The sequence below is a fragment of the Lepisosteus platostomus genome, chromosome 11 (assembly GCF_059453375.1).
Source record: "Lepisosteus platostomus isolate fLepPlt1 chromosome 11, fLepPlt1.hap1, whole genome shotgun sequence".
Classification (NCBI taxonomy): domain Eukaryota; kingdom Metazoa; phylum Chordata; class Actinopteri; order Semionotiformes; family Lepisosteidae; genus Lepisosteus; species Lepisosteus platostomus.
The window spans coordinates 48,227,603-48,249,000 of NC_142621.1; the positions used below are offsets into that span (position 1 = coordinate 48,227,603).

A 21,398-nucleotide genomic window follows, 5' to 3' on the forward strand; every position below is an offset into this window, starting at 1 on the left:
ACACGCCAACAGCCCGACTCCAAGGACACGCCCACTGCCCAGCCCCGATGACACGCCCACAGCCCGCCCCTAAGGAAACACCTGGCACACAGCCCCGGCCTTCGGGACACACCCACAGACCTCGGGACACATCCACAGCCCGGCCCTGGGGACACGCCTGGCACCCAGCTTGGTCCCGAGGACACGCCCACAGCCCGCCCCCTGAGGACACGCCCACAGCCCGCCCCCTGAGGACACGCCCACAGCCCGCCCCTGGAGAAATACCCGCCAGACAGCCAGTCCAGGGGACACGCCCACTGCCCAGCTCTGGGAAAATACCTGGGACCCACAGACCTGGGGCACACCCAGAGCCTGACCCCAAGGACACGCCCACAGCCCAGGACCCACTTTCTGCTAGCTTCAGCATTCTGAAAGCCACCGAAAGCCAGCTGCAGGCTGCTGCAGTTGACCTAGAACCTAGAACCAGCTACAAAGGAGAGGAGGCCATTCGGCTCAACATGCTGGTTTGGCTGCTTGTGGCTACATCTCACGCAGCTGTTTCTGGTATGACGCCAGGATATCGGCTTCAACAGCACGGCTGTCCCAGACTCCAGCAGCCCTTTGTGTAACAAACAGCTGCCTATTCCCCGTCTTGAACGTACTTGGTTTCCAGCTGTGTCCACACACTCTATTTCACTGGCGATCCTGAAGAAGTCCACTGGGTTGACTGTCAGCTCCTTTGAGGATTCTGAGAACTTGAATCAGGTCCCCTCTGAGGTTTCTCTGCTCAAGAGTAAAAAGGTTCAGTGTCTTCAGGCTGTAGGTTAGTGTTGGACATTCCTTTAAGGCTGGCAGTTTACCTGAGCACTTATTTGAACTGATTCCTGAGCAGAAATGACTTTTTTGCAAAGTGGTGAGAATGAAATCATTACTGGGCCTAAGGTACATGATTTAATGTTTCAGATAAAAAGATCGAATCAAAAATCTGGATTTGGGAAACCAGTGAAAAATCGTTCTAACAAAAAAATCCCAAACAACTTTCCTTGATTCTGCTTTTTCTCAAGACGTCAAGACTGCAAAAAAACATGAGCTTTCCAAAGCAGATTCTAATCTATGTTAATGATAATTACTTTCATGAAAATGATAAGAAATAATTAACTTCTGCCTCGGCAGAAGTGCGACAGTACGCATCTTAATTTAATCTCGTCAGGCCTCTCACCAGTTCTGAAGAGACACCAGCTGGAAATGTGGTTATCTGCTTTCATTTCGGGCTCTTGTCTTTGTCCTGTGCGGGCAGTGTTCATTCAAATAAAATCACCCCCCTCATTTGCTTACTGATCCGGGCACTTTCCGCCTCACACTTAAAACTTGCAAAAACCACTTTCGTCTACTCGCCAAGCATCGCGGAAACACCGCTTTGCTCACTGCAACAACTTCCAAATTCCCAGACTTTTCTGGGAAATGGCAGCCTTTCCCGCAGGACGCGCAGAGGAGTCAGAGGAGGTGAACCTGCGGACCGCTCACCTGTCGGCTCACCTGTGCGCCAGGTAGCGGCGTGCAGAGGGCTTGGCCGCGGGTATCGGTGCATGTAACCTGTATTTCCTCAGTAAGTGATAAAGAGTATTTTCATGCTCAGGACTGTCGTTACAGACGGTCATGTATTCTCCCCTCGGTGCGAGAGAGGCCGGCCTAGCTATCGTTTAGGTGAGGCGGAGAAGTCCAGATGTGTTGGGATTTTTAAAATGACATCCCTCGGAAAAAAAAAAACATTTTTTCTTCTCTAGAATCACGTCGAAACCTGTATTTACACACACGCGGTGTCGCTATTTTATTACACATTTAACTAGAGAGAAATCGCTGCACGATACTAATAGCACGGCATTAAAAATCGCTGCTTCAGTTTTACTTCATTAGGATTGTCTACACGTTTTATTTAAAGGAACTTTTAGGAAACAAAAGAAACAGAAAATTCGGCAAGATTTGAAAACAGTCAACTTTCCGAACCTCCCGACGACTTCACGGGAAAAGTCAAACTTTAGGAATCGATAAGACTCTGATTAATTTTATCCGGTATAAAAAACAAACCCACACTGAGAGAGTTTTCAATACAGCTGAGAAAATGAACAAACCTGGGTGATTTATACACAAACGGTCACTCGTCCCGCATCCTCCTCGGCCGCGTCCCTCACACAGGCCCGCAGCCCGACCGCAGTTACTCGCCACTGCCCCCCTGCGGGCTGGAGGCGCAGCCGGGGTCCCATACTCGCCCTCCATTATGAATGGTAATAATTGCTTACACTTATATAGCGCTTTTCTGGACCCTCCACTCAAAGCTCTTTACAGGTAATGGGGATCCCCCCCACCAGCACCAGTGTGCAGCCCCACCTGGATGATGCGCCAGTCCGCTCCCCACACACCAGGTCTCAGTGGGGAGGAGAGCAGAGTGATGGAGCCAGTTCAGAGAGGGGGGTTATTAGGAGGCCATGACTGGTAAAGGCCAGGGGGAAATTTGGCCGGGACACCAGGGTTACACCCCTACTGTTTTTGAGAAACACCCTGGGATTGCCAATGACCACAGAGAGTCAGGTCCTCGGTTTAACATCATTTGTCTCATCCAAAGGACGGCGCCTTTATTGTTGTATATTAGTTATACAAAACATCATTGTCCATCCAGAAGATGAGTATTATATGAAAACATTGCCAAGCTTGAAATTGCCAAGCGTGTTTTTTGAGGGGGGAGGGAGGGGCAGGTGATGATAGAGCTCTAGGGACCCAGGCCTGTCAAGGGGCTGAGTGTGGGGTGACTGCTGGGGCGTCGGGGCGGCGCTGGGGCTCAGCAATGCCTCCAGCCTTCCACATCCTTTCAAAACCTGCAGAGGCTTGAAGACACTGAGCTTTTTCAAACGGAATAAAATCCCACCGACTGACCGAGAGACCAGGACCTCAGCTTATCGTCTGTGCAGCTGAAGGGTGCCGGTCACTCACAGTTGTTTTCTGTGCTGGGAGCACGCACTCACTGTCCTGTATGGAGAGTCCTCCCCTATTTAAAAGCCTCTTCCTCCTCCGCCTCACCTGCAGCGTCTCTATGACCAGCGCCGTGTCCTTCCCTCTTCCAGACTGACGGGGAAAGCCTGGGAAACACAAAGGAATGGAGTTCGGCTCAGGCGACCTCGGTCTCAGTCTAGCTGGAAACACAGTTCACGCTGGTGGGTTTTTTCCTCTCATTCGACTATAAAACGCATCTCTTCGTTAGCACATTACTGATCTCACTGCAGAGGGATCTGAACGAGACTGATCTTTATTTTCAGACTGCAAATCAATTTTTTTAAAGCCCTGCAAAAACTAGGTCAGGACAACGCACAAGATGCTGCTGTCTTTATCTCTGCCTCCGTGTTTCAGACCCCAGCTCCGCGATGTGATTTCTATCGCTGTGGGTATGCGTCCGCTGTGCTGCTATTGGTTAGGTGGATTACTTCCAGAGACAGAACACTAGATACCATTTACTCCTGGACTTAAAACAAAGAGACAGTAATTACGGTGGTCATGAGTGTGGCAGTGCTCTGTTCAAAAAGAACGAAAATGCTTGAGTGCTTAGAGCCCTGTAGTTCAGACTGTCGAGGCTATTGTCTGAAACCACATTTGGAAAATATCACGCTCAGTTCGGTTACCATGTTACACTGTTGTTTTGAAATGAGCTCAAAGAAAAACCTGAACAGTCCCAGGTCCTCTGGTTGCAGAATGTAGTGCTCTGCAGCAGGCAGGCAGGCAGCCTTGGTCTCCATATAAGCCACATGCAGACTCTCGTGCTTCTTTTGCAGGCATGTGGATCTTTATTTTGTAGAGGTCAGTGTAATTGGACTGAAATTGCCTTATTGGGTCTTCTCTCCGTGAGCAGCAATGAGCTATGTCAACATGGAGGCCACTGCATGAACAGAATACTGATTGATTGATGAAACAGACTGCCACACACCTCCTTTAGTCATGCCATTAGCAAATCGTTTTTATTTACAGCTTAACGTTTGTACAACATCACGACTATCAGAAGTCACATTAGCAAAAACCAGCTCTTACAAAACCTCACAGGAAAATAAGTGAACTGTGATTCAGTGGTACAGCACAACAGGAAACCAGCGCTGTAAGAGAGAGGTCTACACGGCAAACTGAAAACAGGTTGAGATGAACGAGGAGGAAGCAATATCACTGCTCCAGCGCTTCCTTGGCCAGGCTGCCCTGCTGGCGTCTGACTCGGACCCCGAGCCCCAGCCTTCTGGACAGGGGCCTGGCTGCAAGAAAGCACAACTGCTCTCAGGCAGCCACAGTGCCCAATTTACAGGGCTGCAGGCACCACAGTCCTACCAAGAAGATTTATTCAAACTACAGTTCTTCACTATACCTGCTTTTGGGCTTTGGCCATGGGGCAATTGAAAGAGACCTGCTGCTTTCCCAGAAGAAGCAAGGTCACCCATGCTGGTGCCACAGTAGCAGCAAGGCCTGGGCAAGACCTTGCAAAACGTCTGGGGACTCTGGTCAAATCACAGGGCAAAGTATTGGGCACAACAGCGAGGACCTGCAGAGCTTTGAGATGACGCTGGTCAGGAACAGACACAGCCTTAAAGTATTTAAGAGCCCAGGACGGAAATGGGTCAGTTTTAAATCTGCAGTTTGAAGAGGAAGATGACTCTCTCACTGATGGTATTATGTGAGTAGTCAACAGCTGACTGGCTGTTGCACAGTGATTTCTCAGGAGTCTCAGGAGCTGCTGCCTCTTCTCCGCCAGCCCTGCTCTTGGTCTGGAGACAGCAGCTCAGCAGTGGGGCCGTGAGAGAGCCCAGACAACTGCGGGCACAGACTTTCCTCTCTTCTCAGACAGGGCTGGTGCAGGAGACAGTGCCAGCATTTCCTTCAGCACTTGGCTAAGAAGAAACACACTGAGTGAAATGAAGAAGACAATCACCCCCTTCAAAAAACACAACAGTGATTAAAACAAAGGAAAAGGCATGAGAGCTACACAATCAAAATAAACCAGTGTTGCACAATGGAGCACAAGGCTGTCCAGTACAGAAAACCAGAGAAGTCTCTAAAAATATTTCCCAAACTATGCTTTGCTTCTAAGTTTACAAAGAACAAAAATTGTGCAGTAATCTATTTTATAGCACACATAAGACATCTCAATTGTTGTCAAAAAACTGTAAAAAAGAGAGCTTTGCTTGCTTTTAAACCTGTGATGCATGGCACATGAATACAAATAGTTGCTATCTTATGTACACAATTTACAGTTTATGTAAAACATTCCGACAGATTAAGAACAGAAAACATCTAAAAGCTTTTATCTAGCTGGCAAAAAAACAGGAAAACAAAAAGCAACTAAACTTGTGACACTTTTAGCAAAAAAGGCACAAATACCAAAAGAATAACCCCCCCACACAAAGAAACCTCACTACAGTTTGTGTAACAAAGCGAAACTAAGGTTGGTATCAATAAAGTGTACAGTTTTCAACTCATCTATACAGCTCTTCAAAATACTGCAATAACACACAAGTATTGCTTCTGTGAAATCCCAGTTAATCTCCATCTCACCAATCAGTCCCACATTCACAAGTTAAAAGGACGAAATGTGAAACGATACATTCATGACATTTACAGTATACAGTCATTTTTTTAAAATTTATTGTGCAACCAATGGGCACAAGATACCCAGAAGACATAAAAATGTACCCCAGCTAGGGCGATATTATTAATATCACCATATCTCTTTTTATTACTGCAGTGGCTGACTCCTGGAACACCCACACAGAGCCAGCGTGCTCACGGAGAACCGGGGGTCTCTGTGTGATCGCAGAGATTCAGGAGTTACCACGTGCTTGGCCTGCAACAAGCCGCGGGCCAGTGGAAGAGTGGCACTACACCAGGGTGAGAGCTGGGCATGTCCCTCTGCTCACGATGCCAATTCTCTTACTCCGTCATCCAGCACAGTTCAGGACTGCACCTCCTGTCCCAAACCTCCCTTCTCCTGCCCCCCTGACCTCCTCTCCTCCCTTCCCCTCTCTGTTACTCCTGCTGACACGCGCGGTTTTCTAACTCGACTCCATATCGAACACACTCGCGCCCGGCACCTGCTCCAGCAAAGATTGACCTCCTGAGACCTTCTCCACATCCTGTTTTCATCAATACATCCATAATGAAAAAATAAAACTTTCTGGTCGTTTTTCCACGATACATTCTATAGCTTTGCTCTTCTACGATACATTCACATTTTTTTTGTCTTATAATCATCTTAATCAGCATTTCCCATCTCTGGCTTTTCTCAAAGTATATATTGTTTAGATACTGTAGATCTGCACGTTTCTTGCGTTCAGACTGACTGCACTGCCGACGGAGCAGGGCTGTAGCTGGGCGATGTCTGTGAGGAGAGCTGGCTCTCTGCCGGGACACTGGGGGAGACGAGCCTCAGTCTCAGCTCGGGATTGGGGCGCACCTGCTCAGCTTTCAGCAATCCACTAGCATTAGAACCTGGAACCCAGGAGGTAAAATGTTTCTCAAGAGAATCTTTTCAATAAAACAGCTGGGTTGCAGAAATTGACTGTCTATCAGAATGGCTGGGTATTTACAGCCAGTCTCCAATATGTAACACTGAAGGCACCAGGGCATTAGAGTCCTTTCAGCAATTTGATAAATCCTCAGGTTCAGGACTGTGACCCCGACCCCCGTGCCTGGCTGAGGGCTGTCCGTGCCTGTGCCCTTGAAGAGCTCCTGCTGGGCCGGACCAGAGAGCGGCGCAGCCAGGTGGCAGGCAGGTTCAACAGGTTGCCATGGGCCTCTCCCACCAGCAGTGGGCGCTGTCATAACTTCTGCCTCCCCTGAACACATCCTCAGCCATCCACCTGCCCACACCTCCTTTCAAGCCTTGAGTCTCTCTTCCCGAGGCCCATCTCACCTCATCTGAGCTACTCAACAGACACCAGGGGCTAGCTCTCCTCACTGCGCTTTCACCACAGGTTTAAATACCCCCCACTCTGCCCCTCTCCCGCTCCCCTCCAGCCCCAGCACTCAATAAATACCCCCACTCTGCCCCTCTCCCGCTCCCCTCCTCCCCCAGCCCAGTTACTCTGCATTCTAGCCTCCTCTGACTCTCAGCTACAGACTTCAGCCCTTAACCAAACAAAGACCTTTAGAATCTAGAACACTCTTCTCTGGAGCTGAAAATCCACAAAATGATTCAACAGCAATAAGTCTGATCAGCAAGTGAACTGGTTCAGTTCAGGGTTGAAATCAATTTACCCAGAGAACACAGCCACACCCCCCAGCTCTGACCACTGGGGTGTCCGCAGAGCCCCTCCTTAAGGGACACACTCTGGCAGGAGGTCACAGAAGTCTGCATGTTTTCAACTGTTACTTTAATATATTGCAGACTAATGTAACATACCCAGAGGTAGAATATATATATATGTATGTATTTATTTTAAAACACAAAAACCCCCAGTGTTTAAAAGATAAGTTCCAGTTGTAATGCCTTTTTTCAAAAGACCACATACAGCAGTATCAATGACAAAACAAATAATAGAAAATGCAAAAAAGTGCTCGCAAGATATCAACATCTTCTTGTGATTCACAGACTTCTGAAGTGAAGTACCGAAACTCCTTGTAAACACAGAGTGACTTTTAGTTCCAGCGGCTGCAGGAGTGCAGTTCAGACCCCTCCACGGCTGCAGGGGGCGCTGTCTGCACAGCGTGGCTCCTCTCTCCCTGGGCGGCGGGGCTCTAGTGCTTGATCTCCAGAATGGAGGGGTTGTGGTCCAGGATGGCCAGGATGATCTTGTCCATGTACTGACGCAGCCGGAAATTAATCTCCTCCTGCTCCTTCAGAGCCTCCATCAGCTGGAAGGGAGTGAAGAAATTGAAGACGAGACTTGTAGGTGATTTCACGAGGAGCGAACAGTCGGGATGCCGACTGCAGCTGGTGTAGAACTGCGCGGTATTCCTGCGCCGCACAGCAGGGCAGGGGGAACTGACAGTGGGGTGTGAACCTGGTTCAACTGGGAGTTTACTGCAGTAAACCTTCACAGAGGCCCCATTTATTTAAATGTGCGTGGCTAACGAGAAAAGGCCGCGGCTCGGGGTGTCCTGCTGCGGCCACGCGCCCCACTCACCTCGTCCCGGGAGGCGTTGTCGATCTCGGCCGCCAGGGACTGCGCTTTCGTCTGCGTGGCGAACAGGTTCTTGGCTTCGTACAGGCTGAGGCTCAGGATCTGCCCGTTCAGGTCGTCGTTCTGGTCCCGGAGCTTCTGGTTCTCCTGCGGGGGGGAGCGGTCAGGCGTCTGAGCAGAGGGGGAGGGGTAAACAGTAGGGGGCGCTGTCCTAGTCCTAGTCCTACACAGACCATGGGCAGATGGGGGTTACTGGAGTTACCTTCTACTCTACAGAAACATGGATGGCAGGTGTGCGCTAGATATTTCCCAGCATCCTTCTCTAGGCCAGGACCCTGGGCACTGCGAGGCGACTCTGACACTAGTGGCTGCTGGCGTTCTTGTTAGTGGTTAGTAGACTGAGGTCACAGGAGACAGGTTTACCAGCCAACCGGGAAGGAGCTGCACCCCAGTGCGGACAAGCTGCTGGAACTCAGAGGGGGTCTCCTGGGAAATTAGCCTCTGAACAAACAGAGCAAAATCACAGGCATGAGCCAGCCCAGGCTACGCCATGGCATCAGCACTGACACGCAAGCATACTTCCACCAGAGCCGTACAAACACAACACGACAGTGTCAAGCATCTGTGTCCTGTGTCGGTGCAAGTCCGTTTTGGTCAAATGAAGATTTTCCTTAAAAGCTCATATTCTAGTTCCTCACCAGCTGCAGCCTGATTTCCTTCACAAGCGGCTGAAGACTGAAATGCATGGAACGAACAGCTTAGTTGTAGATTTTAATTTCTTAAACCTACTTCTGCCACCCTGTAGCAGATGTGTTTGATGTGTCATTTTTTCCGTCTGCAGCTCGCGCTCTGAGACAGGCAGAGAGCTCTGCGCCCCCCCCGTCCCCATGCCCCCTGCACAGGGAAGGAATAGTGTTCAGCCTGCTGAGCCAAAAACAGAAGAAAAGAGAGCAGCAGCCCGACGGCACTGGCAGCCCAGAGAGGCTGCTCTCCCTGCCGAGAGGGCGCGGCCCTGCTGCCGTGACGAGAGCAGACCCTCTCGGCACACTGCCCCCTGCAGGGACTGGCTGGGGGTGCGGGGACAGTCCTCTCCCAGCGGGTGAGGAACACCAGGTCAATTACAGCCTGTCAAGGAGAGCGTCTCTGGGTTGGTGCATTGGTCACTCGGTCAGTGTGTTGGTCACTCGGTCAGTGTCAGCTGGCCAGTGTGTTGGTCACTCGGTCAGTGTCAGCTGGCCAGTGTGTTGGTCACTTGGTCAGTGTCAGCTGGTCAGCGAGCCGGTCACTCGGTCAGCGTCAGCTGGTCAGCGAGCCGGTCACTCGGTCAGTGTGTTGGTCACTTGGTCAGTGTGTTGGTCACTCTGTCAGTGTCAGCGAGCCGGTCACTCGGTCAGCGTCAGGTGGCCGCTCGGTGGGCCCCGCCTGACCTGCTTGAGCCTCTTGACCTCGTGCTCCAGCTCCATCTCCCGCGTCTTGGCGGTGAGCTCGGACAGGCTGGAGGAGGAGCTGCGTCCGCGGCCGGGCTTCTCCACCTCCAGCTTGAAGAGCTGCAGGTGCTCCAGCTCCCGCCGCAGGTCCTCGATCAGCTGCAGGGGAGAGCACAGTCAGCACTTCTCCCAGACAGCCACCTGGTGGCGCTGTGGCACCGCTAGCAGAGTACCCACCGGAGGAAGACAGGCCTGAAGGCCCGCTCTCACAGGGGACCTGGCTCAGGGGCTTCAACAGGAATCTCGGGGGCAGGTGCCCCTTCAAACTGCATGTTGATCTACAGCCAGAGATTGCCAGCCCGGCTCCGATCCCCATAGGCAGCACAGCAGCACACAGCCACACTCACCTCCTGCATGGCCTCCTTCTCCTTCTGGAACTCGTGCCTGTTCTGCCTCAGCTTGTCCATCACCTTCCTGTACAGGTCCATCTCGTCCTTCAGGCGCAGGCTGGTGTCCTCCAGCTTGTCGGTCATGCGCTGGCGCTCCTGCGTGTGAAAAGCCACAGCTGAGCGACTCTGTCCGGCCCAGACTGGGACCAGGCTGAGCTGCAGCACCACACTGAACCACAGTCCACAGCTGTGGTTCAGTCCACAGCCGCGCTCGCCTTGCTGTCATTTCTGACTCCGTGAACCTGCCCACAGGAAGCTGTAACACTGCTTGAAGAACACCTCACGGACCGCTGGAGAAACAGAAGTGAGATCACCAGGGCCTGGAGAGGAACCGAGGGTGTTGGGGACTTCACTGGCTCACCGTCTCATCCAAGGCGGCAGGGGCGGAGGTGACGCGTGATGAAATCCGAAAGACTAACGTGAGAATACGGAGTGCGTTAAATGAATAAAATAGGAGGGCGTAAGTACCTCATCGAGTCTCTCTGTCTGGGACTTCAACCGGGACACGTTCACCTTCATTTCAGTGTTCTCCTCCTCCAGCTGCTGGACCCTGAAGAGAAAGAGCATCAGGGACTCCAGCCGGGAGCCCCTTGAAACTCCTGGTCGTCTCCAGCAGCCGCAGCTTTCTACTGTGGGGTTCAATGCTCTGCTGTGGTCCATCAGGCCAGGCCGTGCTGTGCTGTGCTGTGCCGTGGTCTATCAGGCCAGGCCGTGCCGTGGTCTATCAGGCCAGGCCGTGCCGTGGTCTATCAGGCCAGGCCGTGCTGCGCTGTGCTGTGCTGTGGTCTATCAGGCCAGGCCGTGCTGCGCTGTGCTGTGCTGTGGTCTATCAGGCCAGGCCGTGCCATGCTGTGCCGTGCCGTGGTCTATCAGGCCAGGCTGTGCCGTGCCGTGCTGTGCTGTGGTCTATCAGGCCAGGCCGTGCCGTGCTATGCTGTGGTCTATCAGGCCAGGCCGTGCTGTGCTGTGCTGTGCTGTGGTCTATCAGACCAGGCCGTGCTGTGCTGTGCTGTGCTGTGCTGTGGTCTATCAGGCCAGGCCGTGCTGTGCTGTGCTGTGGTCTATCAGGCCAGGCCGTGCTGTGCTGTGCTGTGCTGTGCTGTGCTGTGCTGTGGTCTATCAGGCCAGGCCGTGCTGTGCTGTGCTGTGCTGTGCTGTGGTCTATCAGGCCAGGCCGTGCCGTGCTGTGCTGTGGTCTATCAGGCCAGGCCGTGCCGTGCTGTGCTGTGGTCTATCAGGCCAGGCCGTGCTGTGCTGTGCCGTGCTGTGCTGTGCTGTGCTGTGCTGTGCTGTGCTGTGCTGTGCTGTGGTCTATCAGGCCAGGCCGTGCCATTACCTGCTGCTCAGCAGCTCAATCTCGGTGCTCTTCTCTCGCTCCATCTTGCTGTAGGCCTCGCGGTGCCTCTTCAGCTCCTCCTCCAGCGTCTGCTCAGCCCGCGCCTCCTGGTCCTTGATCTGCTCCTCCAGCTCGTGGACCCTGCGGGCACACAAGGGTTAGACGCAACGCCCCAGGAAAGCGTGCACAGAGGAAATCAAAAACCGCACCCACCACGGCAAAATCACGATATAACGTCACACTTCTCTATTCCACAGTAGCCACTTTAGATGGAGTCCTGTGTGCTCCCGGCGGCGGGCTGTGCTACCTGTGCACCAGCTGCGTGTTCTCCTGCTTCAGCTTGGACTTGAGGTCTCCGCTCACCAGGCTGTCGTTCTCCAGCTCCGTCACCTTCTTCTCCAGGTGGCTGACCTGCAGGAGGCGAGGCAGGGAGAGAGGGCTCAGCTGCAGCAGCCACTGTGACACACTGGGGTGCGTCAGCTCCCCCAGAACCCCAGTGCACTCCTGGATGTTTCAGTTACCAAAGGCCCTTTGAAATGAATATCATGGTCACTTTGCATGGTTGTGAATTCCATCCGTATCTTTCACTGGTTTGTCATGCTGCTGATATGCTTTGCTGGGGCTCTTGCTGGGAACGTTTTCTCTGTGTGTGTGTTCCATCAGCGGGACCCCCGCGAGCCCCTCGCCCCTCACCTTCTCGGTGATGTCATTGTCGCAGGAGTCGATGCTGTCACGGAACAGGTCCTCCGTGCTGCCGTTGCTGCTGCTGAAGTTGCTGTTGTGGAAGAGCTGCCTGACGGGGAGAGGAGCGAAGAGGACTTATCTAGACTGCCCATGCAAATCCCATCAAACACAGCCCTGTTCATTCATGGATCTCCCTGCGCACCAGTTTACTGCTTTTTTTCTGATGAAGTCCTTGCGAACTGCCTACATGCTCTGATGAAGCAGCACCCTGACAGAAGCAGGGGCTCCTTGCAGCAAAAGTCCCCAGGACTCCTGCTCTCTGGAAACAGTTTCTTTTGAAGCCGATGGTCTCAAAGACGCCCTCGATTCGAGGAACAGCCACCTACAGAAACCTCCTTTTCTGACCTGAAAACCAGCCTTAAAAGATTTCCCACTTCATTAAAATAATTAAATCAGTTAATTATGGGAGGGCTGGGACTGGTGGCTCATGTGGGAGTGGAGCTCTAATTAGAGAGCGTGTAGGTGTGAGCTACCCGATGGGCACATGTTACTGACGCCGGCCTGCAAGAGCAGCTCCTCTCCTGCAACTGCAGGGCTCCACAGCAGCCGTGAATCTCGCACTCACCAAACATTTAAGAACGTAAAGATCTCCACTTCCTATTTTAGGAATGTGATCCGAGAAATGCTAAAAACAGGCCAGCTAGCAGAGGGCGGCGAGCACGTCTGGCTCACACTGCCTGCACAGCGCCACAGGGGCGCGGGGGGCTCCAGTGACCCCACAGCACCTGGGCCGGGGTGGCAGCCGGACTGCCCTGCGCTCATTAGTCACAGGCACAACGCTCTCATCTCTGCCAAAGCTCTTCAGTTCTGTCATTGCGCCTGTCGCTGGTCCAGACCCAGTCTGGCTGCAGGGGGCAGGGGAACACCAGGGTGGGAGTGACATGCCGGGCCGCGGTGCCTTGGGCATCCTGGCAGGACGGTGACATACAGACCAACCAGCCCAGCCACCTACCTGCCGAAAGCAGTGCTGGAGATCTTCCTGTTGGGGCTGTAAAACAAGAAGAACGCGGTGAGGCTTCCTCTCCACGCCTGAGCACTTTCCCCTCACAGCAACAAAAGAAACCGCCGCAGAACCAGATTCTACGGAACTAGGAAAAAACACTTCCCTGTATTTCACCTGATCAAATATCACATGTAAATAACATTTAAAATATTCAATAACGAATTATATAATATTCAAATGCATTTTGTCCTTATAAGGTGCTGCCTTTGTGCGTTTGTGATGTCAGCATTTTGTCAGAGCTCAAAGGCCCCTTGGACTTCAGAGTGCTCAGTCCCGCCAGCGGTGGGGTGACGGTAGAGAAAGAGGGGGTGCTGACTGACACAGGGCACGAGAGAGGCTAGAGGTCACCATCACCTGTGAGCTTGTTGCTGGCATGTCTACGTCTGAACATATCGTACATATTGCAAATCAACAGTCTCCCCTTCCTGGTTTTCAGACTTTCACCTGACCAATTGTCTTTACTGGCAGTTACTGGTCAGGTGACTGGGAGCGGCAGGTCATTCTCCCAGAGGTTTCTGGGGAATGTAGTCCAGACAAGGTGGCCATCTTGTATCTGAAGATCCCCCAACTGCCACCTTCATCAGTACTGCGGACGCTCTCTCCAGTCGCAACAGACACCCCAGCAAATCCCTTCTGCATGACGCTGCGTATCAGGCTCTCTCACTCGTCTCTGCTCTTCTTCTGATCTCCTCAGATCCTCTCTATTCCTCTTTGCCTCCCTCCTCTCCCACCCCCCCATCCCTGTCCTTTTCCCTCCCCTCGCTCTCTGCTCTTCTCTCACCTGCCCCCCCACCTCCCAGAACGGGCTGCTGTCAGGAGCCGTCAGGGCCGATCGCTTTAATTGAACACTGGGACTCATCTCTGAAAACCTGATTAGCAGGGAAAGTGCATGGTCAGCAGCTCATCCAACACAATGCAGAGCCAGAGAGATGGGAGACAGGATTTCTCAGCCCTCCATCAATTTATTGAAGCTGTCCAAAGTGTTGGGACTGGGACTCCAGCTCAGCCTGCGTATTACTAACCCCAACTCTGTCACCCAATTAAACGAGACGGATTTCAAAACAATGGCTAGACATGTCAGTACGTCAGTGGAGGTGTACTGTATGTGAATTATTTATTTCAATCCACAAACATACTGGTAGGTTGATTGGATTCTGGGAAAATTGGCCCTGGTGTGTGTCCGTGTGTGTCCGTGTGTCCAGGGTGTATCCTGAAGCACACTGTTACTTCCGATCTCATCTAATGCTCTGTGCTTTTGAGACGATAATATCCAAGCACTGTTAGCGAAGATTTAGGAGATTAACTTCTGCCCTGTGAGAACTCGTGGGCTTGTAAAGAACAGTAACCTCATCTCACTGTGACCCTGCTTGCACCGTGGCTGAAAAAACTCCCTGTACTCTGTACAGGTCTCCACTACAACAGCTAGTATCGCTATTACCCACTGAGAAAGAACTGGGGCCCTGTGTGGCACCAGGTGGGCACAGGTGCGCCAGGCGTGCTGTACCTGTTGGCCTTCAGGTTTTTGAGCCGGGCCTCCAGGTCATTCAGCAGGTTGACCTTCTTGCAGCACTGGGAGCAGTAGATGTCCAGCAGCTCGCTGTTGTACAGGTGCCGCACCTTGTGGGGCGTCTGGCCAGCGCTGTGAGGAACGAAGAGGAAAGACGCGTCTTGCTCACCGAGGATTGAGGACGTTTTGCTACAAAGTCTTAATGACATCCCTCGTCCTTATGTAAACCGACACGAGTACTGGAATGAGCTAATCTGCCGCGAGCAAACTCCTCCATCACGCAGAGGTCTCGCCAGCCAACAGCGGGTCAGCCTCACCCCTCAGTCTGCAGGAATGTTCAAGCGATCAGGTCCGGTTTCGTCTGCAGGGATATTACATTAACAGCACGACACCCTGAGCCGGTGCCTGGTTTAACTACAGACTCCACTGCAAGTACTGGGAACACACTGTTAAGGAGTAAAACACACCCTGCACAGACAGAGTTATTCCTCAAACCTGCGCATGTCTCTTTGGCGCCAGGCCTGAGACCTCACTTCCTGCCTGCGCAGTGCTGTGCCAGCGCAGACCCTGGCACCGCTGCCAGGAGCAGTGAAGCCTGGATGGTATCACCGCAGGGCGTCCATTCAATTCTCAGCCATCGACAATAAGCTGAAAGTGGAGGGCTGGAACAGCAGAGCAGCCTCCCGCATGCAGCTCGGATTGAGAGCAGTGGCAGGATTAGAGTGCAACAAGATTATGGAGCCGGGGGAGGGGGGGGGCAGGGGGGGCTGACTCACATTTTGCCCACAGTGCACTGTGAGTGGAGGACTGTGGCCTGAGGTTTCCTATGGAGGTTAACCACAGCAGGTATGCATTTCTCCAGGTTACTCTCTCCTTGCTTATATACCTTGTCACTGCTTCCCACGGTTTGAATTGTGCTTTACCACACTTTTACCAAGGTTTCTCTGTGCTTCAGTATTGTATTCCTCATTTCTTTTAGCATGCTGTATGAGAGTAAACCTTTATTTTACATCGCTGTTTGCAGCATATTTCCCTGCTTCCACAGCCCTAAGGAAATGCAGCAAGTTGCTCCTTTCAGAACTGCCGTCTTTAATACCTACCAGAGCCACCCCCACACACACACACACACACACACACACACACGAGGAAGCATCCCTACAGAACACGTGTGACCAGGCAGAACAGTGTGGCCCCACAGCGATACCTACTGCATCTAATTAAAGAAGCACAGAGAACAGAGCCTGAGCACCTGGAGGAAGAGCAGTATTATTTCACTAAGACTCAAACAGACCTACTGTAGGCCCGTCCACCTTGTGGCAAGCTCACCTCGACGAGACGGACGAGCCCAGGTCCGAGTAGCCGTTGGTGCGCGTTTCGTCGTCCGGGCAGGGGCTGCTGGGAGTGTAGTCCACGTCCTCCCCCTCCCCATAGTCCTCGAACTGCTCCTCGTTGCTGATGAGGGAGGCGGAGGAGCGGGCCGACAGGTCCGACGTCACAGACGGGTTGAGCTGAGCGGACCTGTGGAGAGAGATGGGCACACCTGAGTCCTGCTCCCCCAGTGACCCGCTCGGTCACGCCAAGCACAGCAGGAGACACTGCCAGGAAACCGAAAGAGCCACGTCTGTTAACTGACATCCAGATGGAGTAGAGGCGGTATCTGTTTTTTAATTTTAACCTCGGAGCAAAGTCCCCACAGCACCTGAGCTGAGCTGCACACCTTTATCAGAGGAGCAGGAGGAAGACCCAGAGACTTACTTCTTACTCCAGGGGCACCTTCACGCTAGAACAGACATCTGTCTGCTCTTGGTGAGGACTAGTGTGGCTGCTGAGATCTATTCGACCATACGTCAACACAGTACAGAGTAAACCAAGAGCAAAACAAAAACTCAGCAAGTGTTTCAATTGCACATTCCCTGTTGTGGGAAAATCCCCAGTTGGGTTCTCTCTGCAGTTTCACTCCAGCAGAGCCCAAGACTAGCAAGCAGTATGAGACTGCGAGACGCAGGCGGGCAGCAGGCCTGTCCGTGCGAGAGCCCAGGGCAGACCAGCTCTGACGTTGGTTGTGCTGGCTCTGCCCCTGGATGTGCCCACGACCTGCAAGCACAGCGCCAGGGCAGCCTGGGAAACCTGCACAAACCAGCGGGTGGGCAAGAGGCCACACAGCCTCGGCCTTCAACTGAGAAGGCACTGTCATCGCAGCAGTGGAGACAGCTGGGACCTCTTCACTCTGCTCTTGCACAGCTCTTCCCTGTGCAGAGAGGGGAGGTTGAACCAGAGTGACCAAACAAAAAATGCCCCTCTGTTTTTTTTGGAACAGACTGTTCAGTGTTTAAATGTGCAAAACACAGCAAATATGCAAATTGGTTCAACAGGTAGTAGACCTTGTTTGTCTATTCTTTCTAACAAAACTGCTGGAAAATGATCCGAGTCTTAAAGGAAGTTGGAAAAGGGGGGGCAAGCTCCCGTGTCGTGCCTGCAGGGAAACGGGGGACACTCACTTGTCCGCGGCAAGGAAGAGCCCCCCCAGCCCCTCCTCCTTGTCCTCGGGCCGCCCCCCCTCCAGGAGCTCGGAGCCGGGGGTGCTCTCGATGGCGCTGTCCATGTCCGACTCGTGGGCATCGCGCTGCGCCAGCATCATGCCGTCCTCATCAGGGAAGAGTTCGCAGTCGGGGTACGGCTGTGGGCACACCACGATGGGCTGGCCCAGCCCCTCCTCGGCACGCTGGAACGGGAAACGGAAATTCTCCAGCTGCGCCGACACTGACCTCCTGACTGCAGACTGACCACACAGGCGCCGGACACACAGCTGACTTCGGTCAGTGCGGATAGAAGTAATCACTAATAGTCCACCAGAATATTGACACTGTGTTCAAACTCCATTAATGCTGCATATTGCAGAATATAAAGCAATATAGAACAATGTGCAGAACATAAAAGGCTGCCCCACACCTTTCAAACCCCATTTGCAACATGCATTGCAAACAAGCTATTAGCACAATTATACAGTTCAGACAACTAGTACAGCCCAGTGATGCAGTAGGGAGTGATGCACACTATACACATGTGAAGTTCCAGCCAGCAGCTTGCTTTGAGCACTGACCTCCAGCTGCCAGTGTGCAGGAGGCACAAGTGTTCAGGCAGGGCGATGGTCTGAGCTGAGCCGGTGTTCCCGATGTCGGGACAACTCTAACAGGGGCCCCCAGAGGAGCCTAAAGGGTCTCCGTGCATCACTGTACTTCCACCACAACCTCTCTGTGTCTCCCTGCACTTTCCCCTGCTTTCACTCCGGCATCCCACAGCACACCAAAAACACGGAGGCCGGCTGCCTCGGTATTATTCCAGAGCAGACTAAAGACCAAACACCCATCTGAACACAAAGCGAGACAGGAACAGGAACAATATCAGTTCCCATGTAACGGTACTATATAAATCCATATTGCAGGGCATCACATTGTATTACATGACAGTCAAAAGAAAATTACACAGCATCTCTGTAAGTCCAAGCCTGTTGCGGTGGACAGTCAAGAACAAACCTCGCCCCCTGTGAAAGGCACCATGGTGTCCATGGTTTCTGCTTTGAAATACGACACTAACCCCCCCTCCCCCCCACACACACCCTCTGCAAGCCATTCGCTGCAAACCACACATACAGTACCAGCAGTCAGGCCTGTCAAGGCTGTTTGAGGATCTGTGCATCAGCCATGGAGTCAAATCCACAGGATATAAACAGCCGCGTTCTGGGTAATGGCACTGAGCTCGTCTAACAGGTCAGAGCAGCACAGTGACATTAAGAAAACAGGTAGAGTAGGACATCCAGCACTTACAGAGTATTATAATGGCTCACTGGGGCATTATCCAGCCTGGGCTTGGATTGCCGAGACACAGTGATGACAGACAGGCACAGCTCAAGCCCAAGCAAGAGACCGAAACTGCTTCTTGAAAGCAGAGAGTTCAGAACACCTGACAGAACAGGTCAGGTACTGTTTCAGCATCTGAGCAAGTTCCTAAGAAACAGCTTGCATCAGCGCAAAGACAGATCTGTCTCAAAAGATTGACCTCGAGCAGAATTTAAGAACATTTCCCCTGAAATGTTCATCCACCCCACCTTACAAGTCTTGAGTCACATGATTGCATTAATAGAATTAACATATTTAACATCTTCAAAGGGGAGTAAAGATTTATTGTAGAAGAGGGAGGAGCATCATGTAATACATGCAACCTGCGTCTCCGGCTGGTTCAGCTTATTTTGTGCTGCAACAGTGGAGAAAGAAGACCAGATTCCTCCGTGTCATTTCCACAGGACTCATGTCAGGGCTGCTCTCACTCTCAGAGAGAGGCCACTCACTGCCAGGGGCCGCAGACACACTGAGCCGAGAGCCGGCTTGTGCTCACACCACAGTCTCCACTCTCCCTGCTCTCTGGCTCTTCGGGTACCGTCCTGCTCCTTGGCTAGCAGTGCAGATGCTTTCTGACCCTGTGACGGCACTGCTTCTTCAGCCCAGAGGCACGGGCACAGCTGCCCCAGGGCGGGACGAGGTCGCTGCCGTGAGGGAAACGCTCTGGATGAGTTTCACAACGGGGGGGGGGGGGATAAAAGTGGAGATGGGACGGCAGACAGGAGGCGGGGCTTGGGAAGCCTGTTTAGTATTCTCCTGCGAGTCTGGCGTGAACAACCACCCAGAGAGGGGTCAGGCTGCACCCCCTCCCCCAACCCCACCCCCACCCCCGGACCCACCACAGGGCATGTGGACAGGAGAACCCCTTCGCCTTTCCGTTCCTCCACTAAATTTGAAGAGCACAACAACAACAACAACAAAAAGATTTTTCAGCTCATGCGCTGTGAATTATTTACAGCAGAGATCTCGCGCCTGCTGAGCTCTGAAGTTGCTTCTCGCTCTTTCGAAAGGCATGAGAACAAACCGGCGGCCCTGGGTGATTCACGGGGCGATGAAGCAGCAAACCCCCAGCCTCCTCAAGACATCACTCTCACCACCTCTCCAGAGCTGCTTCATGTTCAGAGCTCAGAAACCAACAGCCTTTATAAAAATACTGCCAAGTACAGCAAAGCCCCGCCAGATCGCTGTGAAACCCAGCAGATCCCGCCAGCGGGGTTTCGGGGGGGCCAAGCGTGCCTCTCACAGCCCTGCCCCGCCTGCGACACGCTGTGGATCTTAGCGCTGACTGCACGTCTGCTCCATGCGGTCTCATTCTAAAAATAGCAGCCCTGAAACATTTATAGCAAATGCCCTCGACAATGCAGCTTCATTAAGTCTGTGAATTAAGGCCAGCCATTCATTTTCTGCGCTGGTACCTTCTGCGCGCCCAGGCGCCATGAAGGACTCTGAAGAGCACAGCTGGGTGCACACTCCCTCAGCAGGTCTCAGCTGTGCCCACCAAGGCCGTTGACAGGTGAGGGCAGAAAGAAGCAGGAAACTGTTGCTTCTGAAGGCGGGGAGAACTGTCGCACATTGGGTTGCAGGATTCTGGACTGGATTCAGCTGGCATCACTCTGGATGTTTTTTCAGTGAGCAACTGGAGGCACAAGGGTGTGCCAGTAAGGTATCGGGTGTGGAGCGAAATACTGGGTTTCACACCTGTTTCATAATGAAGGAGGCCTGCAGCACAAAACACCCAGCTGGATACTTTTCATACTGCACTGACTGAGGGATCAGCCTCTCCAAGTCTTTTGTGCTCAGAGGCCTTTTTTTTCCCCCGGCAGGCGTTTTTATACATTAAAACAATGCAAAGGGATTAACAGCATCTGAAAGTAATGGGAGTAAAACAATGAAAATGTTGCAAAACACAGAGTCAGGCCAACGGATTTGAAAGAAGGAAGATGCAGTGCCATCCCTTGACCCTGACCTGCGGACCTCCCCTCTGGAAGGAGGGACGTCTTCATGAGAAGGGGGGTAGGAGCGTGGAACAAGCTACCCAGCCATGCTGTTGAAGCCGATACCCTGGCTTCCTTTAAGAAATGGCTAGATGAGAACCAATTAGCTACTAATTACCTAATAGGTTAAACGGACTAAATGTCTACCTCTTGTTTGTAACAGTTAATATCTCTCGGTTTCACAAAATCAATTCCTCCCTGTGAATCAGACAACCAGAGGGCAAGGTGGGCACAGATCTCATTCTTTCATTCCACGCTCAGCTCCCAGAGGGGACAAGCTGCCCCACTTTGTAGAAATGGGATCCGTTTCAATTCTTATAAGCTTACAAGCTGCAGGTTTTTGTGTACAAATCACACGCTTGAAGCAGGGGACCAAATATGTAAACATATGACCAAAAATCATTTTATAACCGTATGCGTCCCTCAGGGCAATATCTCCTCAAAACAGTATAACCTGAAATGCTCAGCTGACACCAGCAAGTCTATGAGCCCTCACAGCAACACGAAACCGATCAAACTGCTGTGCAATGGAAGACCAACCTCCGAGCCTGCAGGAGATGTGGAGACAACAAAATCCTGAAAACAGATCTGTTACTCACTAACTAGTCGTGGCTGTCGGAAGACAGACCCTCACTGCGAAGTGGGCAGCATGCTCGCGGTCATGCAGCTCCCTGATCACGTGTCTTTGCTGAACTCGCTCAACTCCCGCTCTGGTTTGTGATTTTGATTCCTTTCATGTCTTTGTATGGGAGCAATACTGCAAATAAGCAGCAATTCATTGGACTTGTGCATGTGAGAATAAACTGAACTGGTGTGAGGCACCACTGACCATCGATTCTGCACCCTGATGGGCCAGGATCCCCCATTCCTAGGGGCTCTGTCCCAGCTCAGAGCTCTGCTGTCTGCATCCCCCCAGGCC

General features: G+C 52.4%; 2 protein-coding genes and 1 long non-coding RNA gene across 9 annotated transcripts in view; 1 reads left to right on the top strand and 2 right to left on the bottom strand.

Annotated features, from left to right (window-relative positions):
• The window catches only part of LOC148652921 (uncharacterized), a 38,136-nt gene extending 35,930 nt beyond the window's left edge, over positions 1-2,206 (bottom strand). The window contains exons 1-2 of the mRNA XM_088600191.1: positions 2,109-2,206; positions 642-762 (exon numbers count right to left, since the gene is read on the bottom strand). The gene's annotated coding sequence lies outside the window, so the exon portion shown is untranslated. The remainder of the gene's footprint in view (positions 1-641; positions 763-2,108) is intronic.
• Positions 2,207-2,269: 63 nt separating this feature from the next.
• LOC148652922 (uncharacterized) overlaps positions 2,270-21,398 on the top strand; it is a 29,207-nt gene continuing 10,078 nt past the window's right edge. Inside the window, exon 1 of the long non-coding RNA XR_015925480.1 lies at positions 2,270-2,322. This is a non-coding gene — a long non-coding RNA (uncharacterized LOC148652922). The remainder of the gene's footprint in view (positions 2,323-21,398) is intronic.
• Positions 3,954-21,398, bottom strand: part of LOC148652923 (rab11 family-interacting protein 4A-like) — a 64,178-nt gene continuing 46,733 nt past the window's right edge. For 5 of the 7 annotated variants that reach the window (XM_088600197.1, XM_088600192.1, XM_088600194.1 and 2 more), the window contains 13 exons: positions 17,088-17,311; positions 15,916-16,107; positions 14,587-14,721; positions 13,032-13,067; positions 12,029-12,128; positions 11,643-11,746; positions 11,336-11,476; positions 10,468-10,549; positions 9,958-10,095; positions 9,551-9,709; positions 8,547-8,624; positions 8,127-8,270; positions 3,954-7,854 (listed from right to left, as the gene is read on the bottom strand). In XM_088600197.1, the coding sequence (XP_088456323.1) occupies positions 7,738-7,854; positions 8,127-8,270; positions 8,547-8,624; positions 9,551-9,709; positions 9,958-10,095; positions 10,468-10,549; positions 11,336-11,476; positions 11,643-11,746; positions 12,029-12,128; positions 13,032-13,067; positions 14,587-14,721; positions 15,916-16,107; positions 17,088-17,227 (1,566 nt within the window). In that variant the 5' untranslated portion in view covers positions 17,228-17,311 and the 3' untranslated portion in view covers positions 3,954-7,737. The remainder of the gene's footprint in view (positions 7,855-8,126; positions 8,271-8,546; positions 8,625-9,550; positions 9,710-9,957; positions 10,096-10,467; positions 10,550-11,335; positions 11,477-11,642; positions 11,747-12,028; positions 12,129-13,031; positions 13,068-14,586; positions 14,722-15,915; positions 16,108-17,087; positions 17,312-21,398) is intronic. The other 2 variants (XR_015925471.1, XM_088600193.1) reach the window with 2 other exon arrangements.